General features: G+C 36.3%; 1 protein-coding gene across 2 annotated transcripts in view; it reads right to left on the reverse strand.

The window, feature by feature from the left end:
- pxdn.L (peroxidasin L homeolog) overlaps positions 1–15,179 on the reverse strand; it is an 86,404-nt gene that overhangs the window by 17,736 nt on the left and 53,489 nt on the right. For both annotated transcript variants that reach the window (XM_018263995.2, XM_018263994.2), the window contains 8 exons: positions 13,695–13,812; positions 10,928–11,097; positions 10,538–10,810; positions 8,533–8,649; positions 8,130–8,288; positions 6,630–6,742; positions 4,261–4,417; positions 2,988–3,096 (listed from right to left, as the gene is read on the reverse strand). In XM_018263995.2, the coding sequence (XP_018119484.1) occupies positions 2,988–3,096; positions 4,261–4,417; positions 6,630–6,742; positions 8,130–8,288; positions 8,533–8,649; positions 10,538–10,810; positions 10,928–11,097; positions 13,695–13,812 (1,216 nt within the window). The remainder of the gene's footprint in view (positions 1–2,987; positions 3,097–4,260; positions 4,418–6,629; positions 6,743–8,129; positions 8,289–8,532; positions 8,650–10,537; positions 10,811–10,927; positions 11,098–13,694; positions 13,813–15,179) is intronic.

The following is a 15,179-nucleotide window of genomic DNA, read 5'->3' on the forward strand; positions in this document are numbered from 1 at the left end:
TTCAGAAACAAGAACAGAGAACTAAGGCGGGAGAAGCCTGGTAACAAACAAAAATAGACCCCCTACTGTGCACGTGACTTTCCAGGCACCACCTGCTGTCTGAAAACAGAATTACAGTCTAAGGAAGGAAGGCCTTTGAAAATGTTGCCCCTTCCACGACAGTAGGATAGTGATTGGGAATTTTATAGTTTGCGATAGCACGCAGTGTATGCAAAAAACCTTCTTAGTAAAAAAGTTGTTACGTTTGCTCCAAAAATTTATGCCACTTTCAAGCAGGTGTTAAAGGTTCGCAATGCGCAATTAAGATTCACGATGCAATAAAAGCCTAATGAAGAATATTACATTGCGACATGCAAATTATTATTCGCAAAATTGGCGAATTTTATTACATTACCCCCAAGAATGCTTTTCATCCCCTGACACTGCAGTGACATAACACAAGATTACACAAGCTGTTCTGTTTGTAACTAATTAAGTTATGGGATAGTTTGCGCTGTACATCCGGAACTATAGGTTTTTTTTGTCATATTCTGGGAGGTACTTAAAGCATTTTAAGATTTGTTCACCTGCTTGCTTTTTCAGACCCTCCCTTTTGGCTATGGCTTTTTAACTTATAAACACGATTCTCCAATTTATGACCTCTCATGTAGAATACCCTGGGGAAAGGAAAATCCTTCTAGGACTTTGTGGCATCCAAACAAACATGGAACATATATAATGCCATTGTTGTTTGCATGAGATTAATCAATTTTTATCAAGCTAAGAGCAAAAGCTTTTGAGATCAGCGGTTTAAGAATTTAGGCCAGATATGTTAGCACTTAAATGAGTAATTTAATTTTTTATGGAGATGGAGGAAGAAAAAAAAAGTCTGGAAAGGGTTATTCAAGTTCAAATTTTAGTTTGCCAAGGAACTCATTCATGTTCATTATGTTAATTAAAGGTCATTTGGCAAAGCAAGAGAACTTGGCTTAAATATATGCAACATTGTTCAGAATATTGCATGTGCTACATCTAATGGTGTGCTTTTCAATAGATATGTTGATAACATTAGCCCCAAGGCGAGTTTGAACTTTTACGCTTAGGTCACACTGGGCAACATTACAATTTGCAATTTAGTGCATGGGGGAGTTTCAATGTGTGAAATCCCCCCCTGCGGAGTAAGGCACATAAATGAGGATTATTTGTCTGGATGGACCTTCTTGTCTGCATTTTCTCAGAAAGATCCAAGATGCACAATTAAGCTTCCAGCCAAACAATCACATTATATATTTTCTTGTCTGCTATAGTCAGCTGAAAATGATAATAAGTCATCTGGGACTCATTTGCTGCCCACTCCCAAGTTTGTTATTGCCCTCACTTAACTATTACAAACACATGCCGGCACACTTGGGATGAGGGCACATATGGTCAGATTCTCTCTGTCTACATTTTGTACTGTCAATTTCTAGACACACACACATTGGTTGTTGTTGAATAGATGCAGTAAAATTACACTTTAATAGTTATTTTTACCATGAAAAGGAAAGAGGTTCAAGATATCTCTGGGGTTGTAGGGGTGGGCCAGAGTATGTTACAAACTGTATGTAGCAGAGGCTTCGTAGATAGTAGATTTATGGTATGAAGATCCAAATTATGGAAAGATCCATTATCCAGAAACCCCCAGGTCCTGAACATTCTGGATAACAGGTCCCATATCTGTACCACAACTAGTGGCTTTTAATGAATGATTTTAGGGATCATAATGCATAACGTGAAATCAAGCATAACAATAAAGCTTTATAAATATATAAACCCTGAATACATTTGTATAATTATCTTTCACAGAAAAAAAAGGTTATATTTTAGGGTTTTTGACCTAAGAGCTTACAGTAAAACAGAACAACAAAGTGCTGAAGTGACATCTATTTTTTTATGGCAACATTAGTTCAGCAGGAGAAGCTAAGGTAACAATAACCTTCTAGGTTTGGGTTCAGAATGAAAAACAAGCTTGATTTTAATTTCAACCCAGTATACTGGCATGTCAGATTCCCTGAACAACCTCAAATTGGTTGGTCTCTGCAATTACCTACATAGTGAAAGTACAGGTATGGGACCTGTTATCCAGAATGCTCGGGACCTGGAGTTTTCCGGATAACGGATCTTTCCGTAATTTGGGTCTTCGTGCCTTAAGTCAACTAGAAATGAATTTAAACATTAAATAAACCCAACAGGCTGGTTTTGCTTCCAATAAGGATTAATTCAATCTTAGTTGGGATCAAGTACAAGCTATTGTTTTATTATTACAGAGAAAAAGGAAATTTTTTAAAATTTGGATTATTTGGATAAAATGGAGTCTATGGGAGACAACCATTCCGTAATTCGGAGCTTTCTGGATATCGGGTTTCCGGATAAGGGATCCTACACCTATTCCAAGAGAATAGCCTCCTAGTTAAAATAGATTATTAACTTGGCTTGCTGGAATTCCCAGGAAGTAATTAAATGTGCCTTAGTCCAGGTGGTGTTTATACAATGCAAATGTCATTAAAAAAAAAAAAACACCCTCTTGAGGCAACTTCGGAAAACGAACCATCGCATGTGATGAGCGCCGGTGTTTTTTTCCATTTTAGCCGGCACAGATTCAGGGAAGGCGTTTGGGGAGATTGGTCGCCGCCAAAACGAGGCAATTAGTCGTCAGGCGACCAAATCTCCACAAAACGCCCTTTGTGGAAACATTCTTTTAAAGTGATTTACTACATCTAGTTTGTTTAATACATCAGCAAGGCACAAACAATCACAAGCACTGTTCTTCTGTTGTCTCTAAGGGCCACAGAATCGCCTCTTCTTTGGGGCGACTAATCTCCCCGAACTACCTCCTGCCGGTTAGAATGTAAATTGCCGGTGGGATGGCCAACTTCGGGCGACTTTGGAAAACGAATCGCACCAATTGCCATCCCACCGGCTATCATTAAAAAGAACAAGTTGGAATACATGTATATGGAATATTTTACCTGTCAAACAGATGGGTCCTTGTTGAGTTTATAGCTCTGTCTACAGTTGCAATAGCTTCAATAATTGAAGTTGCCACAAATGGGTCTCCAGTGCGGCTCACTTCAGGTACTGATTAAAAGAGAAATAAATACAAATAATTATAATAATAATAGGAACAATTAAATACAATGTTAGTACAAGTAATACATTTGCATTTACAGTTGCTATTGAAAGCAGTATGTCATACTGTTGACTAATGGTTTTAACTACATGCACCATTGATATAATGGGCAGTAGTCCACTCTCCTCCATGCAGATATAATGTTATATCATTTCTTGAATGCTTCTCTGATTTTCCTGATTAAAGAATATGCTGCTTATACAAGGATAATTTGACAAAAATACCACCTTGGAACTGAGGGGCATTTCTGAGGGTGTAAGATTTTCTGATCTAGGACTCTCCCTACTCAAAACTCAACAGTAGGTCCTTAAAAGCTATAAACTTCTGTTTGCTACTGCTGCTCTAAATTGAGGTTACCATTCAAGCAATCCAGTCAATAAATAGGCTAATGAGTAACTGACAAGCCGGACAATAGACTGATGCTGGTAATACAGGTTCAGAGTGTGAAAGCCATGGTTCCACGAGTGGTAAAAAGAAGGATTGCCTTGTAAAGTATTATAACATTAATGACATCAAGGAATTTAAAATCCCTCCATGACAGCTTGAAACACAGGTTTCCAAAATGTTGTTCATGCTCCATTAGAGTGCCCAAAGTAAAGCATAATAACAATGTCTGAAGGCCATCGGGGGTGATTTTTTATTTTTGGAAGCTCAGTCTGAAGATAAGCAAGGATGAAATTTAGCATAGCAGGAGGAGTAATACAACAGCCTTTATGTTTACCTGTAAGCTTGTTAAGAGGTATGTTGGCAAAGGGACAAAGAACCTGAAAACCATGAGGCTGGAGAGTGTGCAGTTTTATGAAATGAACATACAACTGATTATGATTGAACCTATGGTTGGAAATCTCAGGCTTTGCAAGGCACTAGTTTATCATTGTGTGCTGGAGTCATAACTTGTTTGTCCTCATAAACATGGTTCCAAGAAGGAACGTTGATTAGCAATCATTTTCCATGCATTTCTCTGACCCTTGCTATATAAACATTTGTGATTACACCCTCTTCTGCCATCTGATAAAAATCAGTACATTCAGTTCAGGTTCTTCGAGTACATCATTAATAAAGTGGGGAAATATTATATAGTTGATAATATAACAATGGCAAGCTTTATCTACCTAATACACTTAGCACCATGCTGACGGAGGAGTAGCCAATTGGATTTCGTGCTACACATTCATAACGTCCTTGGTCTGCAGGGCCAACGTCTCTTATAGCTAAAAATCCATGTGGACTAATGTGGAACTTCCCACTTTCCGTTACTTGGATTCCATCCTGCAAAAAAAGAAGTACAGTCATTGGTTTCATTCCAAAAGCCTGTTTCATGCTTTAGAATTCTTTTAAAGTTGCTTATTAAAATTACATGACAAACAATTTCCAGACGAATTATTCAGAAAAGTTTCTTGCTTTTTGGCAGTGTTTCAATGGCATACCGCTACAGTAACGGAACAATGTGCTTTTCTGTTGACTCTGATAATTACATAGATTACTTGATTTCTTTTACTCTCGAACGACTGCTGAACTTTATAGAGAAAATAAACCTTGTCAACTTGTATTTTATTTAAATTCCAAAAATAGACAACTACACAGGATGGGTATAGATTTTTCAAGCACAACATTGTTATTGCATGCATATTTGTACTTAATACCATATTTTTTGGAATAACCAAGAAATCCTTTGTAAAGAACAAGAGCATCTCTTTTGACCACTAGAAGTACTGTTGTTAGTGATTATTACAATAGAATTTAATGCCAACAGGAAGACAAGATGGGCCAATATGTTCTTTTTTAAGTGCATTCTACTTAAGTATTAAAAATTGGTTTGGATCTGTTCCATGCATGTTTGAATTCCTATATGGAATTAGTTCCTGCCACATTTATAGTATGGCTATTCCATGTTTTTATCACTTAGGGGCAGATGCATCAAGGGTCGAATATCGAGGGTTAATTAACCCTCGATATTCGACTGGGGAATGAAAATCCTTCGACTTAGAATATCGAAGTCGAAGGATTTTGCGCAAATACTTTGATCGAACGATCGAAGGAATAATCGTTCGATCGAACTATTAAATCCTTCGAATCGAACGATTCAAAGGATTTTAATACAATGATCGAAGGATTATCCTTCGACCAAAAAAAGTTAGCCAAGCCTATGGGGACCTTCCCCATAGGCTAACATTGAGTTCGGTAGCTTTTAGGTGGCGAACTAGGGGGTCGAAGTTTTTTTCTTAAAGAGACAGTACTTTGACTATCGAATGGTCGAATAGTCGAACGATTTTTAGTTCGAATCATTCGATTCAAAGTCGTAGTCGAAGGTCGAAGTAGCCCATTCGATGGTCGAAGTAGCCAAAAAAACACTTCAAAATTTGAAGTTTTTTTTCTTCTATTCCTTCACTAGAACTTAATGAATGGGCCCCTAAAAGTGCTTACTTATCTTTCAATCTTCCTCTCTCTTAATTCACATTAAATCCCCAGATCTACTCATGTTTCCTTGCCCGAATTCTGTTAATTTGATCTTGGGGCCAAAACAAACATTACTACAATTCAAATACTCATCATAAATGCGGATTAGCAATGGTTTTCCTGCACAATATCTGTATTATATGTTAAAGAAGAACAGAAAACAACACTTTCCCTTAAAAATGAATACCAATTCATGCTATAGTATTAGATGTATGATACAGAATGCTTGGGACCTGGAATTTTCTTGATAACATGTATTTCCATAAAGTGAAGAGTAAACTTTATGCTGAGGTTAGGACACCAGGTGGAGTGAGTGATAACCAAGAGAATCTGCTGTGATATGATAAGCCTGTAATCTGATGAAACTACCAGAGTACTACGGGAAGTACATTCTTTGTTATTTTTCTTTGTTTAAGAACTACCTGTGACCACCATTTCTTGGGTATGTGAAAGTAGTAGTTCAGCTTGGAGATCTTTTACTTCCATATTTTTTTAGGGTCCAGCTGAGGGGGGTGAGTCACATTTAGCACTGCTCTACCTGAAGAGCAGAACAAGTTTAAATGCCCCCATTCACATAATGCTACATACTTGTAAAATAGAACGTTAATTGGCAACTTGCTTCCCCAACAATCTGAACAACTTTTGCACTTTCAAAGACACAAATACAAAGAAGATATTAAGAAGACTCTTTAAATTTAAAAATAATTTAAAGGAACATTGTCATATTCTTACATTTTTTCTTCAATTCCACCTCTTTAAGTAATTTTAATTGAAACGCAACTGAAATTAAAGTTAGCTGACAATATATCTATGCAGCATTGACTTTTTAAAAAGTTGCATATGCTTCTACCAAGAGCATTCTAAAAAGGTAGAAACTTAAATATGACATTATTTCCAGGAAATTATGCAAACAATAAACCCGAGATGAGAGGTCTTAAGACTTTCAAACTTCTGAGCTGGCAATATCATTTTGGCTAAGAAATGTGACCCTGGAAAATATGGAAAAAGTCAAATCAACCGTTACCTTGTTCCAGGTTATTACAGGTAGTGGGTCACCCTGAGAACTACAGGGAACCTGAACATCACTGCCAACTTCTACAGTCATGTCATTTGGCACAGTGGCAAACACAGGAGTAACTGAAAGAAGAAGATGACAAAGTATAGAAGTCAGGTTACTTCATCTGAGTTAGGCTGCATTGTACACTTAATGAACTCTAAGTTAAGACTTAAAGAGATACTGACACCAAATATTTAACCTTTTTTTTTACATCTAACATAAAATTGACTTTGCATGCTTCTTATAATTATGCCATAAAGTACTTGCCCAATGCTTTTACATTACCTATCTGATTCCCTGTGATTTAGAAACTTTAACTGACAGGCTGAGCAGAGACAGAACTTCAACTAACAATTATTTACAAAAACAAACCTCTCAGCAAAAAAAAAAAAAACATTCAGCATGACCTATAAGTAACTTTTAATGTACATTTATATTTTAAAAAGTAGTTTTTATCACTTTAAATGGGGCTCTATATGTAATACACTCTGCATGTAGGTTTTCTACCTCGCATGTAGCTTTGTTCTTTGGTAGTTTTTTTGTTTGTGGATTTATTTTCTCAGCCCCTAGAAGCCTAACCAAACCTTAACAGCTAGAGGCCCATTTATCAAAGGTCAAACTTCGAATTCATGTGAATTTTTTTTAACTCAAATATACACACAATTCGACTGAGAAGTTATTTAAGAAAAAATGTGAATGTCTAATATTCAATCAAAAAGTTCCTACCCGAAAATTTTAATCGTATTCGATTCGTACGAATCAAGTTTTTCTCCGAAAATAAATCTTGAATGTCAAGGTGGCTATTAACATATCCAAATGGCTCAATAGACCTCTGCCGTTGACTCATACATGAACTCACAAACTTGTACATGAATATTAGAATTAGGACTGTTTCCATGGTCAAAGTGTGAAATCTCACTTTCAAATTTACATTTGAATAGGGGAATTAAAATTCAAATGTGTGAATAGTGTTGGTGTTTGGCTTGGCTCACAAAATGTAGCTTTAAGAGTTAGTGGAAAAGAGGGGGAAATGTAATAGACTTTATTAAAATGAAACTAGGCCATACTTATGGTTGCTCTAGTAAGTGCCAACATATCTGGGATTCTCAATATCTGTATCTTTATAATGTCACAGGGTCAATGAGCCTCTAAAATACCACTAACACCACTTCCTAAAAACATACTAGTATACCTGCTTCCCCATGAGATTTACTGCATAGCTAACTTACTTAAAGTCAATTAAAATGAAGATTATTTATACAGCCATTCTGTTGTGTACAATATAGTTATGCAAGACAGCCTTTCTGATTGCATTCCATCCTCCTTGTTTAGTTAGCAAGTTGGCAGGAGAACTCTGCAATATTTTTTCCAGATTGATTTATACCCATAAAGAACTATTTTAAATGTCCAACACAGAACTTTATAATATTTGAAAGAGTGGATAAAATCAGTGTGGTATTCACTTACCTCTGGTCTGTACAATGAGTTGGGCCGAAGTGCTTTTAGAACCGACTATATTTACTGCTTGGCATTCATACTGGCCTTGGTCATGTAAAGCAACCCGGAGAATTCGCAGTGTCCCACTAGATAAAACTTGATGCCTTCTATCCACAGAGAGCTGGTTTCCTAGGAAAGATCCAATACCGATGTAAGTATAATCACTTGTAGAAATAAACTTTCCGGATTACACTGGAACATTGAGTCTAAGGGCTATTGCTGTCACCACTCCTAACAGTAACTGGAAAGCAACAAACTGGATGGACATGGAAAGGTGACAGTTAGACCTCAGAGAACATTTATTCCTATTATTCAGAAGGACATAACATTAATCTGAAACATGCAGAAATGCGGATAGTGATATTAGACTTACCTCCCTTAGTCCAGGCGATCACTGGCTTTGGATTACCTTGAGCTTCACAGTGAAAATCAACTGTGTGTCCTTCAAAAACATTCCGGTCTTGTGGCACAACTGTAAACTGTGGCACAGCTGGAGAAAACACGTTATTGTTTTTTAAATGTAGTATAAGAAAGAGAACTAGTATGGTAACCTATGGTAAAAGCAAACCAATGGTCTGTTTGGCCAATATCCAAGGATTGACCAGATATGTATTAGACAGATTTAAAACTCCCATCAGACACTTACTGTGTTGAACCATTACACTTGAATGGCTAGCATTTGCCCCTATAACAATACGATGAAAAAGCCAGGGGCCAAACAATTAGATTTTTAAGTAGCCTAATGTATTTGAAATGAAATTAAAAGTTGCAAGCATTATTTAAAATTGCGCCTTTGCATATGTTTAACACTGCTCGCTGACAAATATTACATTGGGCATTCTCGCTAAGCAAAGGTTTAGCGTTCACACCTGTTCTGGAGTTTCGTTAAATGTGCGATCAATTAATTGAGGTCTTTAATAAGTCAAAAAGGACCCATACATGGTCACAAACATTTGCAAGTGTATTTGCTCAGGTTTTTTTCTGCTAGTGAAACATATTATATTGCCCAATAATGTCTTAATGCCCTATATATATTAAAATTGGTGAGTGCAAAGGACCTCTTGTCTTTTGTCTGTATAAGTTTTCTGGTAACATTAAACCACCAAAACAGGGGCACAGGACATAAGGTATGTTCATCACTCACCACGTAAAACAGGTGGTCCAGGTGCACCAGCCCCAGACCCTCAGTTTACGGAGTAGATAAACCAGCAGCATACAAAGAAGTGGTATCGGGCACTCAGAAAAATTCCACAAGGGCTGCCAAAATCACAGTTAAAAATATAATATTTATTGTAGATTCATTAAAAAAAGAATCATATCTCTATTCGCCCTATGCATTTCGTGCCCTCATGAGCCTTTGATTAAGTGCCTTGGAGGGCATGAAACTCGTAGGGTCAATGTAGATATGGTTCATTTTTTAATGAATCTATAAGCCTATGATTAAGTGTCATAGTGACAAGAAACACGTTAGGCTCGAGATGATTGTTTAAATAAAGGTTTTTCTATGTTTACTTATTGACTTTTGTTTGGATCTATATGTGGCTTTCTTGAGTGCCCTGAACCATCTTTTACTTGTCTGTACATGGATTGTCTGCTCCACTGAGAGGAGGGCCTAGGGCAGGAGCACATGGGCCACTAGTCTACTTTGGTGAGTTATTCTACTATGATTGGTCATGTTTTATGCTTAAATGTTTTTGTTTAAAAATATTGATGGAACTGAGAAACAGTGAGAATGGTGGGATAACTGTGGCAGAATTAGTGTTATGGAATCAGCAAAATGGGTGGTGTATGACTCCATAAATGTGTGGAGGTCAGAAGGAGAAGAATAGATACTGCAAATATGTGTGGCAGAATGGTAAAAACCCATGGTATATATCTGGGACAAAATAGTGAAATGCATGAAAATAAGTGCTGAGGAGATGCTGGATAGAATTGTAGGTAATGTATAGAAAGAACAATTAGATTACATGGGAGGAAACGGTGACAATAGGATATGGGATGGAATGGTAAGAATGTGAAGGACAGAATAGTAAGACTGTGTGGGAAGTAATACGAGTGCAGAATGGAAAGGGTAATAGTGATAATGTAACGGTGAAAATGTATGGAATAGAAGAATGAGGGGAAGGATGAGAATATCCAAGAAAAAAGAATGTATGATACAATAAATGTGACTGCATGGGATATAATAATGAGAATGTGTGGGATGAACTATACTGTGTGGGATAGGATTAGAAGAGTGCATGGCATAGAATGGCAACAATAAGTGAGGAGGTGTTCCAATGCATGGCAGATAAACAGGAAGAATCTTAACCTATAAGACAAAAACTAGTACTCTTATAAAAGCCCATGGATAATAACATCCGACCTTTCCCCCTTACCTTGGACTATAATATAGGCAGTAGAGTGAATCGTGTCCACAGAGTTTGTTGCAAAACATGTATATTCTCCGGCATCATCCTGATTAACATTCTGAATATAAAGTCCTCCAGATGGAGTAATGTTTATGCGAGGGTCGCTTGGCAGTGGGGTTCGGTCCCCTCTAGTCCATGTAACCCGTGGGTGTGGTTGTCCTGTGGCACTGCATTCTAATGTTACACTTTCACCAACAAGCACTTCTGTGTTTTGGGGCTGAATTACAAAAGTGGGTGTGGCTGTTACAAAAAAAAAAAAAAAAGAGAGAGGAAAAAGAGGCATCATTGAAAAATCAAACCGAGTTTACCCCAGGCTATTACTGTATCGTGTTTCAAGAGACAGGTGAAAAACTTTACCTGGAGTTCCATAGTATCTGAGGGTTACTTCATGTGTTTTTACTTCCCCAGCTACATTTTTTGCCATACACTGATAAATTCCCTGATCAGTCTCCTTGGTGTTCTGGATCATCAATGTTCCATCATTCAGGAGATTCAACCTAGAGTCATCCTTCATGCTCAGTTCATTGCTGTGTGAAAAAAAAATCATATAAACGTTTGATTTCGAAGCTTCATTGAGAGAAATGAATGTTTCTACAATAGGTAGTACTTACTGCCACTATCAAATAAATAGAATATGTTCTACTGATACAGGTACCATTCACCCACCTACATGTCTTCTGTATCTGTAGCCATACATAGAAGTAAGATTACTACTACTACATTTTTTTTAAAAATGCAATAGCAGCTATACAATTTGTTTTGTTACATTTGTTTTTTTCTTTCAGCTTGTTTCCAGAACATCTAGGGACTCATTTATTAACTTTCAAGGTTGTGGCGTTTTGTTATTAGAGTTTCTTGTAGTGACAAAATACAATCATGATTATTTTCAAATTCAAGTTTTCCGTTCACAAATGTTCAAGATCAATAAAAAAAATCATGAAAACTTTAATCAAAAAATTTGCCAAGCAAAGCGCAGCGTCTGTATCGGTAGAAGTCAATGCTAAGAACAAAATTGAGATATTACAGAATCATAAAAAAAATTAATAGTAGAATGCTACTTTAGTGCAACCTTTTTGATTTAAAGCCATCAAGTTTTTCTGAGTCAAGTCTTTTTTCTAAATAAAATCTACCACCAAGTCAGATTAATTTATTCATTCATTTTATTTTTCTAAACCCATTAGTGAAAATTTTTTTTAAAAAATTAAACTTGATAAGAGTTTTTCGCGACCTGCAATAAAAATCACATTGCTCCATTCAGTTTTGCAAATTTGACTTTAGTTGCTAAATTTTTTTTCATATCATATCATATTTATCTTTGTAATTTAAAAAAGCTGAATTTAAAAAAAAATTAGGGATTGGGTTTTTTGAACCGTGATTTTCCTCAATTGCAGAGAATACGTAATCTTAAATAATCTGTCAACGGTTGACAGTTGACAGATTTATTCCATACTAGTAAAAAAAGGCTCCTCAATATACAAAGATACATTAATAAATACATTTATTAAAACTTTGTTTTATAAGCAGTTGGCATTTAATGAATAGTTTTTCCCTTATTGTATACACATGCTTAAAGCAATTGTCAGTAATCCATTTGCTCATTTTGACAGTCCCAACTAAACCTTAGGAATTTCTACGAAAGAATCCTACCTATGGTCTCTGGAGGCTAAGCCCTCAGTTGAAATACTTTACCTGCAAAGAGACGTTTTAAAGCTAAACTGTATAAGAACAAAATGCTTTAGTCCAAAAATATTTGCAATTCAATAAACAAGTGGTTTCAAGTGCATTAAAATTCATATGACTCACTATAATTGGCATAGCTTTTGCTTTAAAGCACCCAATTTTGTTGTAGAAGTAATAAAATAATCTTATATCTATAAAATAAAGTTAACCTAAAGAATTCTGCTTTTGAATCATCACAAAGACAAGCACAGGAAAGTTAATTTTCTTAACTTAGGTGCTCACAAGTTAACCCTCGCCTCTCACGGAAACACATTTTGAGAAAACGAGACTGCAGGGTATGAACCTTAAAAACAGTAAATTCTGCAAATGCTCCCAACACTTATACCCTGGCCATGAGCCAAGATCTTGCCTAAGGCCTCATCAGTTCTACAGACCCACCATGGTTAGGAGGACCAGTTCCATCAATAGAAGTTCATATTTTTAAGTCCAGAGAAAACAGTTCCAAACTGGCCTTGCTAAAATGATAATTTTTTAATAGTGACTATTAAAACATTAAACCTGCCAACTATGCAGACAAGATCCCCATATGAAAAAAATAAACACACAAGCACAATAAATAGTGGTCATTGATAGAATCTTAAAATGATCCTCTCTAGGGAAATTCTTCTCTCATATAAATGTCTTGGTATGTTATAAAGCAGGGCCAATTTAAAATGTTTCCAACAAATGAGGATTGCCAGTAAAACCCTCACTGCCCCTGACTGCAGTTCCAATAGAGAAATAATAATCAGAGATGTAAAATAATAACTTTGGAACAAGGTTTATACAAATGTAGTATATTTTTATACAACCCTTATGCATCTTCAAAATATGAAACATAACATGGGCCTGGACAACTCTGACCCATTTAGGCAATTGTAATTTTAGACCTCAATGAGTACAATTTGGGGGTACAGAGATCCAGACAAGCCCACTTATTCCTTTTCTAATATTTTCTAATATTAAACAGTTGAAATGTATGCCTTGTGAGCCTGTCTGAAAAGAAAAAAGGATTGGATGCCAAGAACCACTTGTTTTAAACATGGCCAGCGAGGCAACAGCTTCAACAAAACATGAAGAATGCACCTATTAATGCCAACATATTTCTGTGCAGTACCTCAGCTTCACATAAGTTTAAATGTCAGTGCCATTAACATAAACAGCAAAGGACAAAGAGAGAAATGTACAAGATTTGGAAAGGTTTATAGAAGCTGTGGCCAAGCCCAGAGGCGTTTTTGTTTTCCAGCATGTGCCACTAAATATCACAGGCCAGTTTAATGGTGCTCTAGAACATATCCCAAATAATAGAGTTACACTCGATAATGAACATGAAAATGGAACAATTGTTTAAATAATTGGCTGCAAATTGTCCACTGGCACCAACATGTCCCCCACTCAAACCTACTTATTTCGAAGCCAGATGATTTCTGGTTTGGGATTGCCTTCAGCTCGGCATGTGAAATACACAGTGTTCCCAAAGGTAACATCCACATCTTGTGGCTCTGATGTAATCCTTGGCCTCTCTATAACAATAAAACAATGGTAGATTTACTTCAACATTACCAGATAGTAACATAGTCAGTTATATAGTTTAGTTGGGTTGAAAAAAAAAAAAACAATAAGTTCAACCACTTCGAATGAATCCCAATGCACATACATACACACACTCATACCAACCCCTCCATACACTCACATAAACTATATATATATATATATATATATATATATATATATATATATATATATATATATATATATATATATATATATATATATCTATATATATATATATCTATACTTATTGTATATTTTGGTATCACAATAGCGTGTGATATTATGCTTGTCCAAGGAATCATCCAAGTCCCTTTTAAAGGAGAACTAAAGCTTAACTAAAGATGCAGCGCAGAAATATTGTACATTATCTTTAAGGCTTCTGTACCAGCCCAAGGCAACCACAGCCCATTAGCTGTAAAGTTCTGTGTCTCCAAAGATGTCCCAGTAGCTCCCCATCATCTTTTCTGCAAATTCAATGCACATGTTGTGTGCTGCTGTCACTGAGCTTAGGGACCCACTCACAATATACATTACACATAAAATAGAATGTCACAATATAAGGCTGATTAGTAATTAATACAGATAATTACTACATGGCAGCACAGAGTCCTACAGCTGCTCAGAGCCCACTGAGCATGTGAGTGTCACAGACACTTTTCAAGATGGTGACCCCCCTGTGAAAAGTCCTGGATCATTGCTGCTATTGACAAGCTGAAACTTTAGGCTGGTACAATAAGTTCAGTATATAAAAAATGGCATTTAAAGCCATATTCATTTAAGGGTTTAGTTCTCCTTTGAAAGTATTAATAGAATCAACCATCATCTAGCAAGCATTCCCCCATCTCATTGCCCTACCTCTGACGAACCACCTACACTGCTTCTAAAGAAAGTTTTGTTTAATCCCTTTAATAAACAAATTAAAAACTGAAGGACCAAGAACAGATCCCTGTGGTACTCCATTAAGGGCAGTGCAACAGAGTGTGGTACCACAACAATTATGGCTGCCATAAGGACAGTGCTATTGCCTCTGTAGTTTTGCAGATACATCTTATGGAGGTTTATGCTGTAGCAGGCTATGGTATTATGGGAATAAGAACGGAGAAGTTGGGTGTATAAACTTGTGTCAAATATTTCCCTAGACAGCAGGAAGCTCTGCTTCATACAGCAAGGCACTCAGTAAATAAATTCTAGGGGTATAAAAATAAAGGGAAGGCACCTTTCTAAAAGAGAATATTTGGATAAATGTTATTTCCACCATTTTACTAAGCCTGAACATGCATTGGTTTGCAATTCTGCAAATTGTGAACCGTTACATTTTAAAAATTGTGATATTTGA

Source organism: Xenopus laevis, chromosome 5L, assembly GCF_017654675.1.
Source record: "Xenopus laevis strain J_2021 chromosome 5L, Xenopus_laevis_v10.1, whole genome shotgun sequence".
In the NCBI taxonomy this organism is placed as follows: domain Eukaryota; kingdom Metazoa; phylum Chordata; class Amphibia; order Anura; family Pipidae; genus Xenopus; species Xenopus laevis.